Source organism: Siniperca chuatsi, linkage group LG24 (assembly GCF_020085105.1).
Source record: "Siniperca chuatsi isolate FFG_IHB_CAS linkage group LG24, ASM2008510v1, whole genome shotgun sequence".
NCBI lineage: Eukaryota > Metazoa > Chordata > Actinopteri > Centrarchiformes > Sinipercidae > Siniperca > Siniperca chuatsi.
The window spans coordinates 8,722,689-8,742,594 of record NC_058065.1 but is presented as its reverse complement, the minus strand read 5'-3'; the positions used below and the strand labels follow the sequence as shown (position 1 = coordinate 8,742,594).

General features: G+C 39.7%; 1 protein-coding gene across 10 annotated transcripts in view; it reads right to left on the bottom strand.

Annotated features, from left to right (window-relative positions):
- Positions 1–19,906, bottom strand: part of LOC122872046 (protein FAM184A-like) — a 57,727-nt gene that overhangs the window by 29,748 nt on the left and 8,073 nt on the right. For 9 of the 10 annotated variants that reach the window (XR_006377001.1, XM_044187690.1, XM_044187691.1 and 6 more), the window contains exons 2-12: positions 18,185–18,262; positions 16,746–16,880; positions 16,304–16,402; positions 14,308–14,514; positions 13,656–13,829; positions 12,982–13,143; positions 12,321–12,456; positions 10,156–10,337; positions 9,886–10,071; positions 2,903–3,025; positions 2,650–2,811 (exon numbers count right to left, since the gene is read on the bottom strand). Coding sequence is in view for 9 of the 10 variants with exons in the window: in XM_044187690.1 (XP_044043625.1) it covers positions 2,650–2,811; positions 2,903–3,025; positions 9,886–10,071; positions 10,156–10,337; positions 12,321–12,456; positions 12,982–13,143; positions 13,656–13,829; positions 14,308–14,514; positions 16,304–16,402; positions 16,746–16,880; positions 18,185–18,262 (1,644 nt within the window). In the remaining variant the exon portion in view is untranslated. The remainder of the gene's footprint in view (positions 1–2,649; positions 2,812–2,902; positions 3,026–9,885; positions 10,072–10,155; positions 10,338–12,320; positions 12,457–12,981; positions 13,144–13,655; positions 13,830–14,307; positions 14,515–16,303; positions 16,403–16,745; positions 16,881–18,184; positions 18,263–19,906) is intronic. The other variant, XM_044187697.1, reaches the window with a different exon arrangement.

Below are 19,906 nucleotides of genomic sequence, written 5' to 3'. Positions count from 1 at the left end.
TGCCAACTTATACTATAACTACTGTCTTTGACTCTCTATGGCCATTCTTCATTGTTTTAATGCTGTTTTAGGGATGTTGCATAGGTTATCTGGGGGCTTGGATATTTATAGTGATGGAGATGCTTCAGTAAGCCAAGTTTGGCCCACGCTGGGCTGGATTTCTCAGATAAGGTGACTAATGGTCTCATCGGCATTGGAGACAAAAAAGAAGAAACACTAAGTGGAGATGAGTCACATTTCACTATAATGCAATTTGATCATAATATCATGACTGAGTCATGTAAACAACAAGTTATATTTTTGAAGTCAGAAAATCTGCAGGGCAGTCAGACAATATGACGCATCATAAAACAGCTTTATTTGCCGTAGTTTCAGCCTTCAGTTTGGATTGGCATGTTCAACCAATAATATGTAAGAGCCTAAAGCCGTACAGACACACTCACCCAGCATTTTAGCAACTCCTTCCTTAATACTAGTGGTGGAAAAAGTATCAATACAGCAATGTAAAATTACTGTATTATCAGTAAAATGTTCCTAAAGTATCAAAAGTAAAAGTACTCCTGCAGAAAAATGGCACCTGTGATTGATGTATTATTAAATATGACATTATTAGATTGTAAGTAGTTGTAGCATGCATAAGGGGCATTTTACTGTTCTAGGTGCTCGAGGTGGAGCTAGTTTTAATTTTATATACAGTTTAGTAGTTTAGTCCTGTGGTTCCCAACCTAGGGATCAGGCCCCTCCAAAGGGTCACAAGTTCTGCGACACAAATTCGTATTCATATTTTGGACTTTTCTCTAATCTTTGCTTTTTTGTGTGAAATATTGGAGAGTTTTACCCCTTGAAAAGTTATTTAAATAAACCCATCAGAGAAGTTCAGAGGGGAAATCACTCTTTGGTGGAACGGCTAACTCATGGACATCTGAAACGTGACCCGAGGTTCCAACTAGACATTGCTTTTTTGTCACAAACACGGTGTAGTCCCTCATTCGTCCAGGAATGTTTGTTTTTGTCACAAACCAAAAACCACTGGCTTAACCTTTAACAATGCATTGTATTTTGTAACCTTATCATATGCTTATTTATATAAAATTTGAATCTGAAAAATAACTAGATACTACAGCTGTCAGATAAACTATACTATACTATAAATTGACAAAAGTTTACTGCCCTTTTATAAAAGTAATAAGCTACTCAAGGGTTCATACCCTGCTAAACAATAGCTGGTAAATTCACTGTGAAGCAGGGCTCGGCTGGCTCAGTGCTTGTGTCGGTCCTGCAATGAGCTCAGTGTGAATACAAGATACAATTCTAGGCTTGCCATTTTTAACAGTCCAAATCCTCTCTTTTTATAGAACCCGGGCTCTGGTGGGAAAGCAAAGAGCACCACTCGGCAGTTTCATCTAATTATCCCTCCTCATTCAGCCTCTCTGTCCTCTTTCTCTTTTATCACTCCTTTTTCTGCTATTTTTTATTCATTGATTTCCACCAGCTGTGGCTTTTTCACTTATTCATATTAAACTTCATCTTTGTGCATGTTAGTGTTGTTGACTGTGCTAAGTTCAATTCATTTGCTTGATTTGCTTATTTACATTTTAACCTCTTTTGCTGTTTCCATTTATTATTTTGCAGTGAATTTTCTACTGCCAACATGATCCTTATTATTAATAACATTGATAATAATATTATTAATAAAAAACAACCAACCAGTCTATTTCCCTTTCTCTCTTATACACACACTCTTCCTGTCTCTCTCATACCAGCAGGGCTCTTTTCAAACACAGGACCACTCAACTCATAATCGCCTCATCATCATTATCTCACAGCTGGCCTTCAGTACTGCACTTACTTCTCAATTAAATCTCATTTCCTGGTTTCAAATGTTCTTCCCCTCTCCCATCTCTCCTTCCTTCCTTTTCACTCTCTCTTTGTTTCGCCGAAACTTCGGAGGAACTAGTTATACTTTGATTTTTTGCAAAACCATCAGCAAACTCCATGAATTGAGGTTTGTTTGATTGGCTGACCAGTTGACATCAGACTGAGTGGCTGATAGACTTACTGTCACATTGACCTGCTAAATGATGAAGCAAATCAATGACTGCTGGTAAAAAAGGCAGCCGCTGTGACTCAACGGAAAAGTCTCACTGTAAAATCCACTTTTATGCTGCACAGTTCTTAGTGTCCTTGCATGTCAGTGACTCAGCAGATTACTAGTTTCTCAGACTCGTTATATTTAGGGCTAGACCTTGACTCTTTATACTATAAAACAGAACATGGTGGTCGAGCAGAAGTAAAAGTACAGTGTTCAATTGGTACACTTCCAATTAATTAATTCCAGTTAATTGTTAGCCCTAACCTAGATAGTCTTTAAAGCTCAATATGCAAAAATGTGAAATTTGTCTACAGGCAAGCATACAGCTCAACCTATATGCAGAATAAAGTTTACAACAATAAATAAATAATGGATGAATATTTCCTTGGGTTACTGCAGTCCTGTCTTCCCGATAATTAGTAACAAATTACGCTGCTATTTCCAGAAAACGTACCAGGAAAATATTAGGAAATTATGAATGAAATAAAGCATTTCCCTATTTTGAGGTTCTCCTAAACTCTAAATCCTCTTGGTTTTATCCTCAGTATTTTCCTCACCTGTAGGTCAGTTAGCAGGTTGCTGGTTTCTCGGACCCGGGATCTAGTTGCGTCTAGTTCTATCTTGAGTTTCTCCTGAGTTTCCTTCAGACAGCTGATCTGTGTCTGAGCTGAACCCAGGTTCTGCTCCCCCTCCCTCACCAACTCCTGGAGGTGGGACACCTGAGGAGATCAACAGAGGGTTATCATGTCATCTTCAGACAGATTGGTTACATTTTAGGACTCTAAGTAGAGTTGACTTAACGTTTCGTACCTCCTGATTGGCCATATTGAGCTTGGCCGAGAGCTCCTCTTTCAAGTTGTCAAGTTGCTGCTGAAGGCGGTCTCGCTGCTCCTCCAGTGACAGACGCTTAATCTCAAACTCCTGACTCATTTTCTGGAGAGGAGAAGGAAGAGAAAGACAAAGGAAAGAATGAAAGAGGATGAAAAGATGGGTAAGAAGAAGAGGAAGGACAATGAGAAAAGATCAGACATAGAGGACACCCATGGGATCAACCATGAAACCAGAGATTTATTCTGAAAACTTCATTTTCAAATACCATCACTGACAAAAAAACTCTACAATTATGATACTTGAAAAGACAAATTATCAGTGCATATGTTTACTATGAAGGCCTAGCAGCTGCAATATTCTATAATCCTTCAAACCATAGCACCAAATCCTTTCTGGGCCACTCTGAATTTCTCTCGTGAAATTCTCTTATTTTCCTCTCTTTCGTCTACTTCTTGGTTTCCCTTAACTATTAATTCCTAGCACTGATATCTATAGAGGACTTGTTTTATGAATTACAAATCATTATGAAATAAAAGCATCATTGTGCTTTGTTTGTACTGTGGTCACCTTGTAGTAGTAAAACTGTACTGTTGGATAAACAGCACCATAGTATCCTCAGAGTCAGTTTATTCTTTGCAAACGCTACTGATTTCACTGTGATTTCAAACGTTTCCCTGTATACAGTATGCCTAACATCTGCTGAAGTAATGCTAATTTAGTAAATGCACAATATTTCTTACCCCCACCTGACCAACTCTGATTTTCATGCAACCTCAGATCAATGCCAGTAGGGCTGCTAAGTATGATGATATATACAGTGAAGCCATGGATTTTACCATTCTGTCCATGCTGCAGTAGCTGTCCCTTGAATAGTTGTATTTGATCATTGCAGACAATGTTGCGAATTAATGAGGACTGATTATGGTAATGCTGGATTTACAGGAGTTTGGCATCGATGTACGTTGATATGTCAGATTTTTTATTCATTGAATGAGCCAAAAAGTGAGATTCCCATCTGGTTATTTTATCTGTATACAGTTTCTGGATTGTATTTCCAGAAGGTTTGCTATATCACTATATATGTACATTAATATTGCAAAATAATATTGTATATATACACGTGATAGCAGATGGTTTAATCCATATTTGCAACTCCAACTAGAAACATATTGGTTCAGTGTGTAACTTACAATCGTTATTCACCACCTTCAGTTGTCTGATGGTATGAAACATGCCAGTTGTAACAATGAGACTCTTTCCAAGCTCTGCCTTCCCACATGACGTGAACAAACTACAAATCAACCGCGCATCGTATCCACATGGGAGCCAACCAGTAATCCACATCCACAGATGCATATCATACTGCTTCCAGCCTTTGACAAGGGTCAAGGTTCAAGATTCAATTTATTCATCCATAAAGACATGGAAATTACTAATCAACCTACGCTGATTCCAAAAACACTGAGAATAGATACCCATAATAAAAACCCAGGCGGCTGTGGCTTAGAAGTAGAGCGGGTCGCCCACTAAAAGGAAGATCGGCGGTTTGATCCCCGGCTCCCCCAGCCTGCATGTCAAAGTGTCCTTGGGCACGTTACTGAAGCCCAAATACAGTCCATTTACCATAAAATAAACCATTGATGAAGACAACATTAACCTATATTCCAAAATAGAAACTGTCAAAAAGGGCATATAATGAAATTAAAGTGAAATTCGAGTTTATTTATACAAATTCTGGTTGTCCTGTCGTATCCCCTGTGGGATAAAAGAGAGAATACCATTTAGTGTGAGTGACTGGTGGTCTTAACTAGAGCTGCCACAATTAGTCATTTTTCAAGCAAAAATGGCAAACATTTTGATGGCTTTTTCTTGTTTACATTATAGCAAATTGAACATCTTTGGGTTTTAGACTGTTGGTCGAACTAAACAATGCATTTGACGACGTCACCTTGGATTCTAAGAAATTGTGACGGACATTTTTCACAATTTTCTGATGTTACCAAACAATTAATTGAGAAAAAAATAATCAGATTAAGCAGATTAAACAATAATGAAAATAATTGTTAATTGCAGCCCTAGTCTTAACCTGTTGCTGCGTTCAATAAGACAATCCATATTGTTGCCGTTGACGTCACTCCTGACTGAACCGAACCAGCTCTTCTCAAGTTTGACGGAGTACAGGCGACAGTTTACTGTGTCATAGTTACCTCCATCTGGAAACAAACTCACTAGATGAATGGATGAATTCATCTACATCCACAGCTGAAGGCAGATTAGAGCTATGACTGCAAAGCCTCTATTCTATCGCCGTCTCATCTGGCCTTAAGCAGACTGTGGTGAATTAATACAGCACAAGCAATTTGTAGAATTAGACATTTTATTGCCTCGGTTTAGAAACTCGTTAATATCTTGCTGACAGATGTAAAAGTTGAAAGTATTAATTAAATTGTTTTAAAAATGACCAGTTCTGTCTTCTCCGCCCTCCACCTCTGTCTACCTTTTTGTCTCACCCTCTCTGTCTTCCTGCATCCTCTTTAATTTTGCTCCAAATAAAAACAGACATTAATCTAAAGATGATGAGGCATGGCACTGCTCTGGCTTACATAATACATCCTTTTTTCATCAGTTCTCTCTCGCCACTCTCTCCATCTGTTCTCTCCATCGCTCTCTTTCTTTCAGGGAATCTATAAACACACACCCACATACTCACACACCGCTCTCACTTGGCTTTGAGGCAGGATTTAATGTCAATGAAAATTAACCAATTAGCAGTCAGCTTCAAACAGCATTGAAGCTATGCGCTCAAGAGGGGGGCAAAAGAAAAAATGTTATGAAAGAGGAGAAATATGGGAAGAGACAGAGAGAGAGCACTGAGTTCACAATTATTTAAAACTCAAATATTGCATAATCATTTCAGAGGCAGAAAATATGTCTTCATTTCAGATGAAAAGCTGTAATGTTAAAGAAATAGTCTGCACTTTTTGCGACAAGGTGTTGTGAGTTACTGCCTTCATGTCTCTAAGCTAAATAATTTTGACTGGATGTCAACAAGCTCCAGAATGAATGGCATTCTTAATGTCCGCTGAATGCAGGTGGAGCCAAGTGAGCGTGAATAAATTGGGTGTAATGTGCTGTAAAGGGCTGCACGCAGGAGAAAAACAAGCGCTCCTCCTCTTCTACCATTCCAGGGCAAAATAATAATATTGCAATATTGCAACCAATCAGATAATGACTACCACTCTGTAGGGCCATCACCATGTTGGATCTAGTGAGCGTCAACAAAATGATGCATGGTTGCCTTTTAGTTATGGGCTGTTTCGTTTTCACACTGACTTATTACAAACCAAGAGCTGTAAACATTACAACAAGTCATACGGGTAACTCATTTAGCATTTTAATGCTCCTTATGGGTTTATACATGTTCTCTGCAACTGGTCATAAATGTCATAAATGATGAGGAACACACAGAAACAGGATGAAAAAGAGGCGTCTTGTATCGTCATATTACTGTGTGGACGCTACGTTTCACTCAGTTTTTAATGAGGAACTGCCAAAATCCACAACACACCTTTGTTTTTACTCCTATTTTCACTGAAAAGGAAAATCCCTTCGCTCATGTTGCTGAGACGCATAAGTGTTACCATAGTTACCAAATGATCTTGCATATATACAATATATACATGGCTTACACAGAAGATCGCTTCCTTGACAGTCCCCATGATCAGAAGATAGCTTTAATGTCAGCTTAGGTTTTAAATTCATGCTAAAATCATTTATCTACTATCACAAAATACTGTGGTTGGTCCATTTTGATTTCACAAGACAAAATAACTGCACCAGAGACTTTTTCAAGTCGCGGCCTTCTTTCAAGCCAACTCTGGACACATCGCTCTCAGTCCACATGTTTAGTCTGCACCACAGCTTTCAAACCAGCCTAAACAAACCGAACCAGATGAGCAAGCACACCAGAGAATGGTCAGCATGCTGTTCAGAATGCACACAGAGAACTACATTATTTCCAGTATACTGAGTTAAGTCCCATTTGGATGGGCTTAACATTATAGGCCAGGGGGAGGTGGGGAATAAAATATACACTGTGCTCCTCGGTAATTTAACTCACCGTTCCGGACGGCGTTACAGAATTACAGGATGTGGTCTGTAATAGACATGGACATTTTGCAGGACTAGACGAGACGAGAATACCAGTACAAACCTGTAGCTGATATTATAACAGCTTTTACAATGATGAGGTCTTGCTCTCCTGATGGCTTTAATTTTTTTGTCTTATTATTACTGGTTCCAAAACAAGCCTATATGTTGGGGTTCATACGTCTATCAGATAAGCAAAAGCATTTTCGACTTCCACCATTTTCACACAAACGTCAAATTTCACAATGAGCTGAGAAAAAAAAAAAAAAACAAGAGGAAAAGCAGCTGGAAAAAACTCAGAGACCCACTTTTAAATACAAGGACGTCACCACTCCTGACAGAACTTAAATTACAGAAGGACCTGCAAGTTTGCAGAAATAACAGCAGGTAATTGTAGCTGAAATTGGGAAGTGTAGGACACATCGTTTTTGAAGCTTGACCCACACTACGGACTATATAGTTAGGATATCTAGGCCTCTGCTGCACTGATTTTGACCATTATTTTTTTTTATTTGTCTCTCCCCCAACTTTATGGAAGTAATACTAAATTGCTGGAGTATCCATTTGAAAAAAACCCATCATCGCGGTACTTAGCTCTTTTTTTAGCTGGGTAGTTTGTGAATCCCTGTGGTTTTGGGTTTAATTTCACTCCTACATTCCTGTTCCTACAGCACTTTCATCTAACAGATATTAACTGATCACTTTCATACAGCACCGCTCGATGCGAGTAAGCTCACCCCTTTTGAAAAATGGCAGAATAAATAGAGACTAGTAAAAAAAGAGTAGAGTCCTTCGAGCTGCAACCATTTGTTGCTGGTAATGTAATGCTGTTTTGGTAAATGGATCAGGGTAAATTAATTTGACCTGTGTAATTTGATCTGTTGTTGTTGCTCCTTTGGCAACAAGGACATTTGTATTCCCTTCATGCAGCCACTTTAAACTCAGAGGAGAGAGAATGAGGAGGGAAAAAAGGAAAACAGGAAGGAAAAAACAGAGGACAGAATGAAAGCCGCAGAGGGAAACAGGGAGAGAGTGATGTTGTTTTCACGTCTTAGTCTTAATGTTGACCTAATTAAATGTGTGCAGTCAGTTGAGGGAGCTGCTCATTTCTTAAGAGATACATATTTCTTAAAGGACTGAGGCCATTTGCTCTAAGGAAGAAATTAACTGCTCATGTTGCTGCACTGAACAGAGAGATACAAAAGAGCCCGGAGAGCAACACTCAAGAGTTGGAGCTGTGTGTGTAATTACTGTTCTTATCTGAAAATTGGTAACTTCTATATAAGGTTAATCAAAATGTCTACTTTCCAAAACCTTTTCACTGTTATTCTTGCCAAATTGTTTAGACTTCAAAAATGTTCCTTGTATGTTCTTTCCTGATTCATAATCATGTTTAACACCTATAGGTGGTGAAAATAGTGAAAGCCTGTTTGAAGTCTACTTTTTAGGTGTAATAAGGACCCATAAGCTATCTTGGAAATCTCACATAGTTTATATAAAGACAAATATGTCCTGAAAGTATTGCAATTGTGACCAAAGCACAGTACATGTGGGATTATAAGGCACTTCAAATGTTTCACTTATTTGACTCTATTTTAGTTACTGTATGGTGGTGTGGGGCAAAACATTGCATACAACTAATATCAAACCATGTATACTACAGAAAAGAGCAATAAGAATTATAAATAAGGTGGATTCAGGGAACATATTAACAGACAAAACTGAACATTTTAATTGAATTAAAAACAAAATACTACCTGAAAATCTTCAGAGGTTGTGTTAAGATTGAATGATGATGATCACAGAGGGACATTTAATTTCAAAACTCAGTATGCACATACATTTGTTAAACCAGATTTCAGTATATGGAGTCAAATTGTGGAGTTCTTTGGGGAATGACTTAAAATGTTCAAGTATTATTCAGTTTAAGAAAATGTACAGTACAGAGATCAAATAATTGAATGATATGAATTGTAGTAATGTTTAGTCGGCTGTCACTGATTCTGTATGTGTGTGCATTGTTGTGTGTACATATCTTCGAGCATAAGGCTATTCAAAGTATTGGCAGACCATCTTTGTTTATGTTAGTTATTTATTTTGAGAAGGAGGAAGGTGATATAAGATTTTTTTCTTCTCTATGCTCCTTTGCGATCATGGAACATTACTTTCTTACATATTATTGCTTCAATGTTTTGGGAAATTTGGGGGTTATTATATTTATTGTTGCCTGTGTTTCATATTTGTCTGAAAACATCAAAACCTTGGCAATAGCTTGTACTAATAGATGGTAATACAAATATAACTGGTGGCTTGGGAATGACTGTGTGTGCACTGAAACGAAAAAACATGCCTAAGTCATTTACATGACAAATGCTTTTCTACCACAACTTATCTATTATAGACTTTTTATTTCCTTTCGGGCCTGAAAGTAAATTTTGACCTTGGAAACAGTAATTTGACAAAAAATATTAACTCAAGTTCCACTTACTAGCCTTTTTCTGGAGCTTTCAACAGATTTTCATTGTCTTCATCAGTGAATGGAGTTTGCTCAGTTGTCACGGAGATGGTTCAGTTGTCATAACAGTCATGTGACCAAAGTTCCACACTTGTAAAGGTTGTGTGATGATAACTGAACCAACTCCATTCACTGATGAAGACCATGAGATGCAGTTGAAAGCGCAGGAAAAAGTTACAAAAAAGGATCTTGAGTTTAGATGATTTTGTCAAACTATTCACTCCTGTATCATCAGAATCAACATTTCGTAAACATGCGCACAACAAAGCGAAACACAAAATCCTAACATTGAACTTACCGTCATGAGGAGTTTCTTCTCTTCCTCTTTCTCCTGCTGCGCCTCCTCCCTCATGGCCTGGTGTTTCTCCTCCATTTCCTCCAGCGCTCTGACCTGCGCCTCCCTGAAGCGAAGTGTCTCCTCCTCATAGTGTGCTCTCAGCCTGGAGAGCTCCTTCTCATAACCCTGGTGCTCCTCACGCAGAGACTGAGGACAAGAAAAGCAGGAGATGAATAGTTGGCTTTATTTGGTTCATGACCTGGACTGGGATTAAGGAAGGGTTAAAAGTACCTGTTCTAGTTTGAGCACTTGTTGTTTGTGCTGTTCGTTGGCAGCCTGGCTCTGATTGAGCAGAGCCTCCCTCTCCTCCTCCAGCCTGCTGATCTTCTCCTTTAACCGGCTCTGCTCCTGATCCAGGTTCCTTATGGTCGCCTCGTGGGCCATCTGGGTGGCCTGCAGGGAGCCAATCTGACCTGGGAACAGTCAAATCAAAATCCCAAGTCTGTCAAAGACGCATCGCAGTCAGAAATCAGAACAGTTCTGACCTGTTCGACACACTGAATACAAATCGCCACCACAGGAAACCTTTAAAATGTATTTGAGCATTTGGCATTATTATTGCTTTACTGCTGAGGCAACAGTTCCATCAGCATACATTAAACTGCAACTGGAGTTGTTAAACAGGAGGCGAGCCTTCTTTTCAAAGTTCCCCTGAGAAAGACATAAAACTGGCAGAGGATTGGTAAATAGGAAGGGAAAGTAGTGTGGGGCATTTTTTACTTAAATTAAGTGGGCAGAAAGAGAGAAGATGTTCCAAAAGGAGAAAGTAGTCAAAAGAGAGTTTACATGACAAACATTCCTCTTTTGAATGGATTATAACATGTTTAATCCAGAGCTTTGAAATGGAATCAAAATTCTTCCCAAACAAGCCAGTTTACATGAGGCTTTTTTTTTTTTTGATGGGGCTCTTATTTGATAATTCGTGGCAAAAGGGCTCCATGTAGATGCAGTTAAGCAGAAGGGGTGAAGGGCAATGTGTCTACAGAGCTTGCTCTATAGACTGTCCTACAGTATGGGATAACACTAGACTGAAAACAATATGTGTGTTTATTATGACTATTCATCAAATTCCTGTAGCTGTTAGCTGTATAGCTCCCGGCTCCAGAAACTGATGTAGATTCCAGGTAAATATGTTTTTGCGTATTTAATCCGACCTAGGGCCACATATAAAGCATGTATTCACAAATCCATGCATACACCATTTCCCACACATAAATTAGTATTTATAAAAAACTGACAGAACTTCAGACCAGTATGTACATTTCTAGAGTGATCTGAGTGTGATATGATGAGGCGGAAATGAAAAATAAGATGAGAGACGGAATCTAATAATAAAGCACAGTTTGTTTAGGCTGTTTACAGTAATCTGTAAAACGCCTATCAAAGGCTTGTGTGATCAATATGAAAGCATCATTTTATTCTCCTGCATTCACTTTCTTTTCATAGTGTCCTTTCATGTGAAGTGCAGTTGTAAAGTCTAAATAAACTAAATCATTAATTACCTTTTTTGATGATGATTGGGATATCACTGCCGATGATGGTTTGCAGGTGCATGTGATAAATGAACTATATGGGCGCTATAAATGCTGCTCTGGCGTTGTTGTCTGGCCCTCGCTGTTGCAACACAATCCATGAAACTGCGCTTCTTCTAAAGACTGGTGGAGCAGACAGAAGCACTGATATGCAATTAGGTAATTAAGTGCGTGTCTACATCTATTTATGACTAACTACTGGAGTGGAAATCAGGCTCTTGAATGATTCACAATGAGTGAGATTGATAAAACAGAACCATGTCTATGTGTAAATCTGATCTTTAGTCATTTCAGTGGTGAATCCACACAGTTTTAAGGTATCTGGTCCCAGGTGTAGGTAGTTATCCCCATGAAAACTGTCACTGCATACATGGTGTTTCTTGAAACTCGTGTTTGGGTCAATTTGCAATTAGCCACAGATGGAGTTTCTCTTGGCAGTAAATGACAACTTGAAGACAAACACATATTCTCGCATTTGCTACACCTTCTCTAGGATGTACACAAGCTAAATCAAAAGTGAGCAACAACCTCCTGCTAACATAAACAGGTGAGTCAGATGACAACTGACCTGGGAGTGGGTCCGCTATGCTGTGCAGTTTGCTACAACAGCTACGGGAATTTCCAGGGGACTGTAAAATGTAAAATTTGTAGAAAGCTGTAGGATGATTCTTGCCCCAATTGACATTGTTCTTACCCGAGACTATGTTTCCCAAATCTCTACGATGAGGTGGTGACTAAAATGTTATCAAATATGAGAATAATCCCCACTTCCTGACTTCCCTTTAACAGATGTGTAAAACATCTGTGCACAGCACTGTATATTATAGGAGTGAATGACAACAGGTAGAAGAAGAAACATCTTACTGGCTTTATGGAGGATTTCAGTTGCCTGTTGTTGAACTCGTTCCCTGCTGCCATCTAGTTCATACTCCGTGTCCTTCAGTTGCATCACCCAGATCTCTCCGTCCTGGATGGCTTCTTCCAGCTGCTTGTGCAGATTCTGCAGCACACACAGAAACACACAGATGTACTCATAATAACGCCACAGCAATCCAACATTTGGTATTTTAAAACCCAGCCAAATCTCTCCCACCACAGCCTAGAGTCACATAAACCTATTCAGCTATTCACACTATATAGATTTGCCTGCAGGATCAGTGCACACCACATTAGGTTTCCCACCACTCTGAGATTCTTGAAAACCGTTTTCGCCCCGAGGCTTTTACTTTTGTCTTTATTTTCTGCAACTGTTTTTCATCCAATTTAGCCCACTTTTCTACCCAAATTTGACCAAAAGAAGACTATCATACTATTTGTGCTTTGTTGGGAATACTGAAAATACAAGAAGAAATGGGTAGTTCGTATAAGTAGCAGTTGTTACATGGCTTAGCACTATTTTCATGTGGTTACGAACAAATCAAGTGTCACACGTTTGGTGTTCTTATTTTGGTCCAAATGAATGAGTATGAACAGAAGTGCATGTTCAACCACCCGTTCATCTATGTGCCCATCAATACACACACACCTTGATAGTTCCCTCTGCGTTGGCCAGCGATGTCTGCAGTCTGTTGGTCTTGTCTCGGTTCTCTCTGGCCTCCTCCTGTGCTTTCTGAACCTCACTCCTCAGCTTGGACAGCGAGCGCTGCAGCGCTGCTTCCTGAGCCTGGAACTCTTTACGAAGCTCAACCTTCACATGAGCAGAGAATCACATCGTTCACTCGCAGACATGAAGACGTTAAATATGGCAGCAAAAACCATCCCCTGCACCAGGCAGTTAGCTCTGAAAAAGCTCTGATAAACCAAATGGACGCTACCTGTCCTTCACCAAACGGCAGACAGTTAGCAACTAGCTGGTGGACATAGTGGAGCATTTAGCAGCTAAAGAGCCAGATATTTCCCTCAGGAGTTGGTAGAGACCAAAACAGAGCTAAAAGGGGAGTGAATATTGGACTTACATCCATCAGGTGGAGACAAACACGACTCCAAATGAAGGCTAATGTTGCTCTGTTTCTACTGAATGTGAAAACAGGCAACTGTTTGATAACACCTTTGCCATAGCAACTTTTTAAGGTGATAATATGTCAGATGTTTTTTCAGCTTGTTCTGCTGCAGCATTCATTCATCAGAGACATGTTAGTATTCAAGAAAAGCTATTTGAGGCATATTTTCTTGTTTTGCGTGTCTGTGTTGTTGTTTTACTTCGGTTCTTTTCCAGGCCAGCAGGTTCTCAGTGGTGAGCTGGTGTGTTCTCCTCATGGCCTCCAGCTCCCTCTCATAATACTCCTGAGCTTTGCCCAGCTTGGCCTCATACTCCTCCACCAGACGGACCTTATCCTTCGTTAGCTCCTCCACCCTCTCCATCAATGCCTCCACCTACACAGTGAGACGGATAAATAAAGAGCAAGTCTTTTAGATTTGAATGTTGGTCATAGTGACTCAAAGCTGCCAAAATATATTCAGAGATTTATGGAATGAAACTGCCAACTGCATGTGCACATTTACCATCTTATCTGTTTTTTAAAAGATTAGTTGTTGGTAAATCTGTTATATTGGATAGTTAACAGTTGAGAAGAAAGGAAAAATGGGAATAAAAGAAGGAGATGACATGCAACAAAGGTCCATGGCCAGATTATTACCACTACAGGTTTATATTATACTCATAAGCCAACTGCACCAACAACAACAAGCCTATTTTTTTCATGCCCTTAATACACCTCCAAAACAGCAATTACCCCATCAAGTAACTTGCTGTATAATCTCTCCACAAAAGCCTAAGATCACATGCTTCAATCCAAAAACTTTGGCCTTCCAAAACACATCTATCTTCCTTCCTTTCTCACTCTTAGCCCACCTCTTGTCTATGGAGCTCAGCCAGTTTCTCCTGGTCTTCGGTGGAGGTGGCGCTCTGGTTCTGCTGGTTGTTGAGAAGTTCCTCCACCTCTTGGCGGTGGGTGGCCCTCAGCTCTTCCAGCGCTCGCCGTTTATCCGCCTCAAACTGGGCCTGAGCCTGGCTGAACGCCCGCAGCTTCTCCTCAAAATCCCGACGCATCTCCTCCACCTATTGAAACCACGAAACATACTCTAATCTGTTTGAATCGTTTATGTGTTATTGCCACCCCTGTCTCTACCTGTGCCAAGGTAAATGCTTTCAGCATCTCTTGAAAAATCCCTCTGTAATTGAAAAAGTGCAAAATATTTAATTCTATTATGCTTTCAGTATACTTATTTCTATTACTTAGTTAATTCTCAGTGCCAAAACAAGTGCTTGCAGCTTCTCTATACCTCAAAGTGTTGAAACAGCGGCAACAAAGAAACTTGCCCGTGTTTGCTGTTACATCAAAAGATCTGACAGACATGAGGTTGAAAAAATATACAAAAATGTAACGTGGGATGTGATGTCATGCAATGCCAGCAGACTCGTTCAGGTTGGTGAAGAAGGCATCTCTTTGGTCAAGCTGAAGGTGGACAGTGTGAAGGCAGTGGCAGAGAGGAAGACGAGGGACAAGACCAGAGCTAACGTACACCAATCCCAACGTAGATGAACTGATGATGAACTGAGCTCATTCAGCCACCAGCTCATCACATCTAAATACACTTCAGATGTTCATTTATGTCCACTGCCATCAGACTCTACAAAAGCAGGTGTGTATGATATTGTGTCATATGATGGCATGATACATGACATGATATAATATGATCGATGTAATCAAATTGGATTGATATTTAGTTATATATTCTCTATGGTTTTCTCGTAACTTTATATAATTTCTGCACTCAATGCTTATTGGATTCCTGTATAATTATTACATCTAAAAGATGCTGGTGCTTTACGGTGGAGATCGCAACACCTCCACTCCGCCTGGTGAGCATTGTGTAAATAAGCAACCTACCACTTTCTCTAACAATTCACGTGACTTTGTGCCAAGAGCACTTCATTTTAGTGTGTACCTGTAATCTTGGAAGCAAGGATCATACAACAGAGGAGTCCAGCAGCGCCGAGATGGAAACCAGCTGATGGTATGTCACTCCTGTTTTGTGGCATACGCTGATTCTGAGTGATGTGCCGCTGCTGGTCTACTGGCTTATGGCACTTAAGCCAATAGTACAAAATGGTAAGTCATGTTCCACTGGCAGATACCCCTTCTCACAGGCATATACAGATTCTTATTGACATATGCCACTGATTATTATGATATTCTGCTGCTGTGTGCGACTCATGTTTTACTGGCATACACCACTTTTCACCGGCATACCGGCGGTGTGCTACTCTTGTTTAGTGTCATATGCCTTTTATTGTGATATACCACTTTGACTAGTGGTATGACGCTACTGTTCTACTGGTGTCTAAGCTAGCAGGGCTAGCCGTAGCTACATATTTACCCCTGTATGAGCATAATGCCTTGAACAAAGTTTGACCATTAACACTAGCTATATGCCAATAAGCATTATGTCAAAATATTTCTTTCTTCTTGTTTTTTTCAAATATAAAAAGTGGTATATACCATGTATTAGTTGTACCGTTACCACAGCAATGTCACATACCAGTTAAGAATTCATTAAGTCATAAAGCCAGTGGAAAAGTGTTGCATACTAGTACTGATAAGCACTATACAGCACAACTTATATTGTTCAAGCATACAACTCAGAACTGAGTATAGTGAACAATATTTGATGAAAAATCTTTTTTTTTTTATGTTTTCTCAGCTTTAAACAGGGTCAGAGAATCACAATGCATCTCCATCCTCACAGTACAAAAACAGCAGGAAATAATCTTTTAAATTAGCAGGCTGTGTGATTATATATATATATATTTCTGTGTGTGTGTGTGTGTGTGTGTAAAGCCTTACCTCTCTGCTCATAGAAACCACTCTCTGTGTGTGTTGGGCCTCGGTACAGAGCTGGGAATCCTCCATTCTCTGTCTGTACATCTCAAACTCTGCTAAAGCCTGACAGGAACAAAACATTACAACAGCTGCATTACATTATTTTACATTACAGCAACTGCAATACATTACACAAATGTACAACTGCAATTTCATGCAATCACTTCTATATTACATCACAAGATTATTAGACGCAGCTCAATTCAGATTTAACTAATTGAATTCATCAAAGGCTGCTGCGGAACTACGACACGACACAACATGAAGATAATGTCCCTCTAATTTATGCATCTGTGAAGCTCTACAAACATATCCACTTTGAGCGAACAGAATGAAAACACACTAAGCCACACACACACAACCAAACTACATGGAGCCCTCGTGGTACCCAGCAGCAGTGAATGACCTGTCTCTTCATGTGTTCGTGGAGTTCGACAGATTCTTCCAGACTGGCCAGCCGCCGCCTCAGGTCTGCCTCGTCCGCCATCTTACTCTTGTACTGCATGATCTTGTCTCTGGTTTCTGTCACAATGTGTTGGACCTGAGCAGGAGAAAAAACATAAACACAGTCAACATCTTGAAAGCTGCAGAGATAATTTAACACTCCATTCACAGTTTGGTCTCATAAATGACTTTTGAGATGATGTATACAGCCAGTTTGACAATATAATGTGACATAAAAAACTGTTCCATTACAACATGTAGAGGATTTCCAAAACCCACATACAGAGTAGGCGGAAATAAGAACTAAAGTGAGAAATGTAGAAATAAACAAAACTAGGAGCCAGCACAACACTGCTGCCTCCAAGAAATGTTTCTTGGCAAGGGAGAAAATGTAACACTTTAAAGAAACAAATTAAATTATCAACTTAGACCATAGTGCATTAAAGCTTCTCTCTGAAAGCAATGGAAAGGAAATGAACAACATTTAAACCAGTTTCATATCAGCTTAGGTCTTGTCCTTAAATAAACTCTGCCTGTCATTGGAGATCATGGTTTATAATCTAGAGCCAGACTTATTCTATTTCTGTGAAACCAGTACAGTTCTACTGTATAATAAATTTAAAGCATTCCACCACCATCATTAAAACACCAAATGAGGAAATATCTTTTGGATGAATAGTGTTCATCCCTCCAGTAAAGAATCCCAAAACCTAGAGAATCTATGCCATGTAGCACTGGAGCTGTTGGCTGAAGGCTTGAGGTGGAAAAACCCCATACTAACACACTTCATGTTGGTTTTTCTTTTCATTTGGCAGCCTCCTCACCCGCTGCCTTCATGTACAGTAGCTGTAAAGTGAGTTAATCAGCTGAAAGGGCAGGGCTTCACACCTGTAAACTGTTATAGATAACAGATGCTGGTAAGACATTAATTCATCTTTACTCTACATTAACAGCATCACTGCCTTAATTTAAATGTAACTGCTGTAACTGTATTTTTTCTGTACATTTAAGATGAACAATCTACTGTATAATGAAAGTGAAACTGACAAGCATCATGAATAAACAGGATTTCTGTGATTTTGGAAAGGTCTATGTGGGAGTGCCTTGCCCCAAAATTTGACAAAAACATGGATGCACCCTCCACAGTGCAGCATTGACCTGTTCCCTGCAGATGGGCGGCAGACAGCTAAAATACAGTCTGTCAGTCTTGACACCAAAATTGCAGTGTGACACAGGATTGCTGCCCCTCTCCTCCCACTGCAGCACACTGCCAGTCACTAAAATACTGAAGAGGAGAATGTCACTTTCTCCACTTAAACTGATCATATAAATAGTGACCCTATCCACATGCTCCTGTGTCCTGTATAATCATAGGTGTTTGGTGCTCTGTTGTGTCCATACCTCGTCCTGGTGGGCGTCTTTCAGAGACTCAATTTCTTCTTCATGTTCGTCGTTCTTGGTGTTGAGAGCATAAATTACCTGGACACAAGAAGAGAATTAGACGACAGAATGAGGATGGGATAGAAGGCTCTTATTAACTGTTTCAATTTCAGATCAATAGTTCTACAGTGAAGAGTGAACCTCAGTTCTGCATTCAGAGCGCAACACAATCAATACCAATAACATCAGGGAAGGAGAGAAATAGGGTTCGCGCTCTGACAGCATTATTCACAGACAGAGTTGTGTATTCACAGCAGTAGCTGTAAAATACGATCATTTTTCAAGTGTTCTGTCTAAACAAAATTTTTCTTTACCAATGTGTGTTTCATAAAGAAAGCCAAGAAAAGCTGGGCTCCTTGTGAAAAGCCTGACTTAGGTAAACCTAACCTAACTGTCACGCACAACAAGGCACAACAAAGTAGATGAGGACAGAAAGAGAAACAGCTCTGCCAAAAGCTTAGAAAACAAATTTGGTGCAAAGGAAGTAAGTGTGCGGATGTTTTGATCTTTTTTCACTTCTCAGGAAACACAAAAATTAACTAAAATCCCATGTGGTCCTCAATTATGGTCACCTGAAAGTCCTAGCCACAAACATGCCTAAGTGAAAAACATCTTGTCAGTCATGCTTGCGCTCTCTCCCAGAAATATAAGTAGGTTTTATATGTGCTGGAGGTAAATGATATGCAGGAGCTTTAAAAAAGCTTAGGCTTCAGCAAATTGAAGCCCCCAGTGAGCAGCTAATATTCATGGTCAGCTGAATTAATGCACCGCTGGCATGAGAACTAGAAGCTGCACATTTTGTTCCACTTACAGGTGAGTGAGGTGACAAGTTACATACAAACATACAGTATGTAATGGACATATACAAGGTAATTATCCTCCATAAGGCATAATGACACAGTCATGTAATTATAGCCTTCTGACATTTAAACAGCACTTGGATCAACATCCAAGTAATAATCACAGCAGGGAATTTTTTATTTAATTGAAAGCTCCACTGCACTTGACTTGGTAGGAAACACTAAAACCACTGCTGTAATACATCTGTACCTCAACCCCAGATGACAGTTATTTAGTGTGCAAATTACACGTATTAATAGTAACACTGGCAATGACATTGAAGGTGACATGGCATGATGTAAAACCCTACACCCTGCATGGATGCCTCAGATCCCCAAATTACACTGACGTCCGTTTGGCCAATTCAGGAAATGCCCTCAAAGGGAACATGGTCTTTTTCACCCTGGACATTTCAGGCTCAAGACAAGATTTTGGTAGTTGTTTGCCTCATGACAATCACTACTGGGATGTTTTCATTACCAGTACATCACTGGTGTTACCTCGACAGTATGTTAGTCGTTCAGCTGGCAGTGAAAGAAGTCAGAGGTAGCCTCCTGTTCTCCTTGAATGTGAGCCTTTGATTCCCAGCAGTAAGTCAGCCATGGAAATGTTCCTTCAATAATACATGATTATTTTAATGACGCTGGTGTGCCTGCTGCTTTCATCTCTCACTCCTCTCCCTTTGCTTTCATCCTTTTATCTCTCCCCTTTTTTGTTCTTTATCTTCTCTTTTCTATCTTTCTTCTTTGTCTCTCCATCTCCCAGGAATAAGGATACCTCGCATTACTATTTGTGTCTCCAGTCTAACACCAAAGCTTGCTTTCCATAACTAATCACAATGCA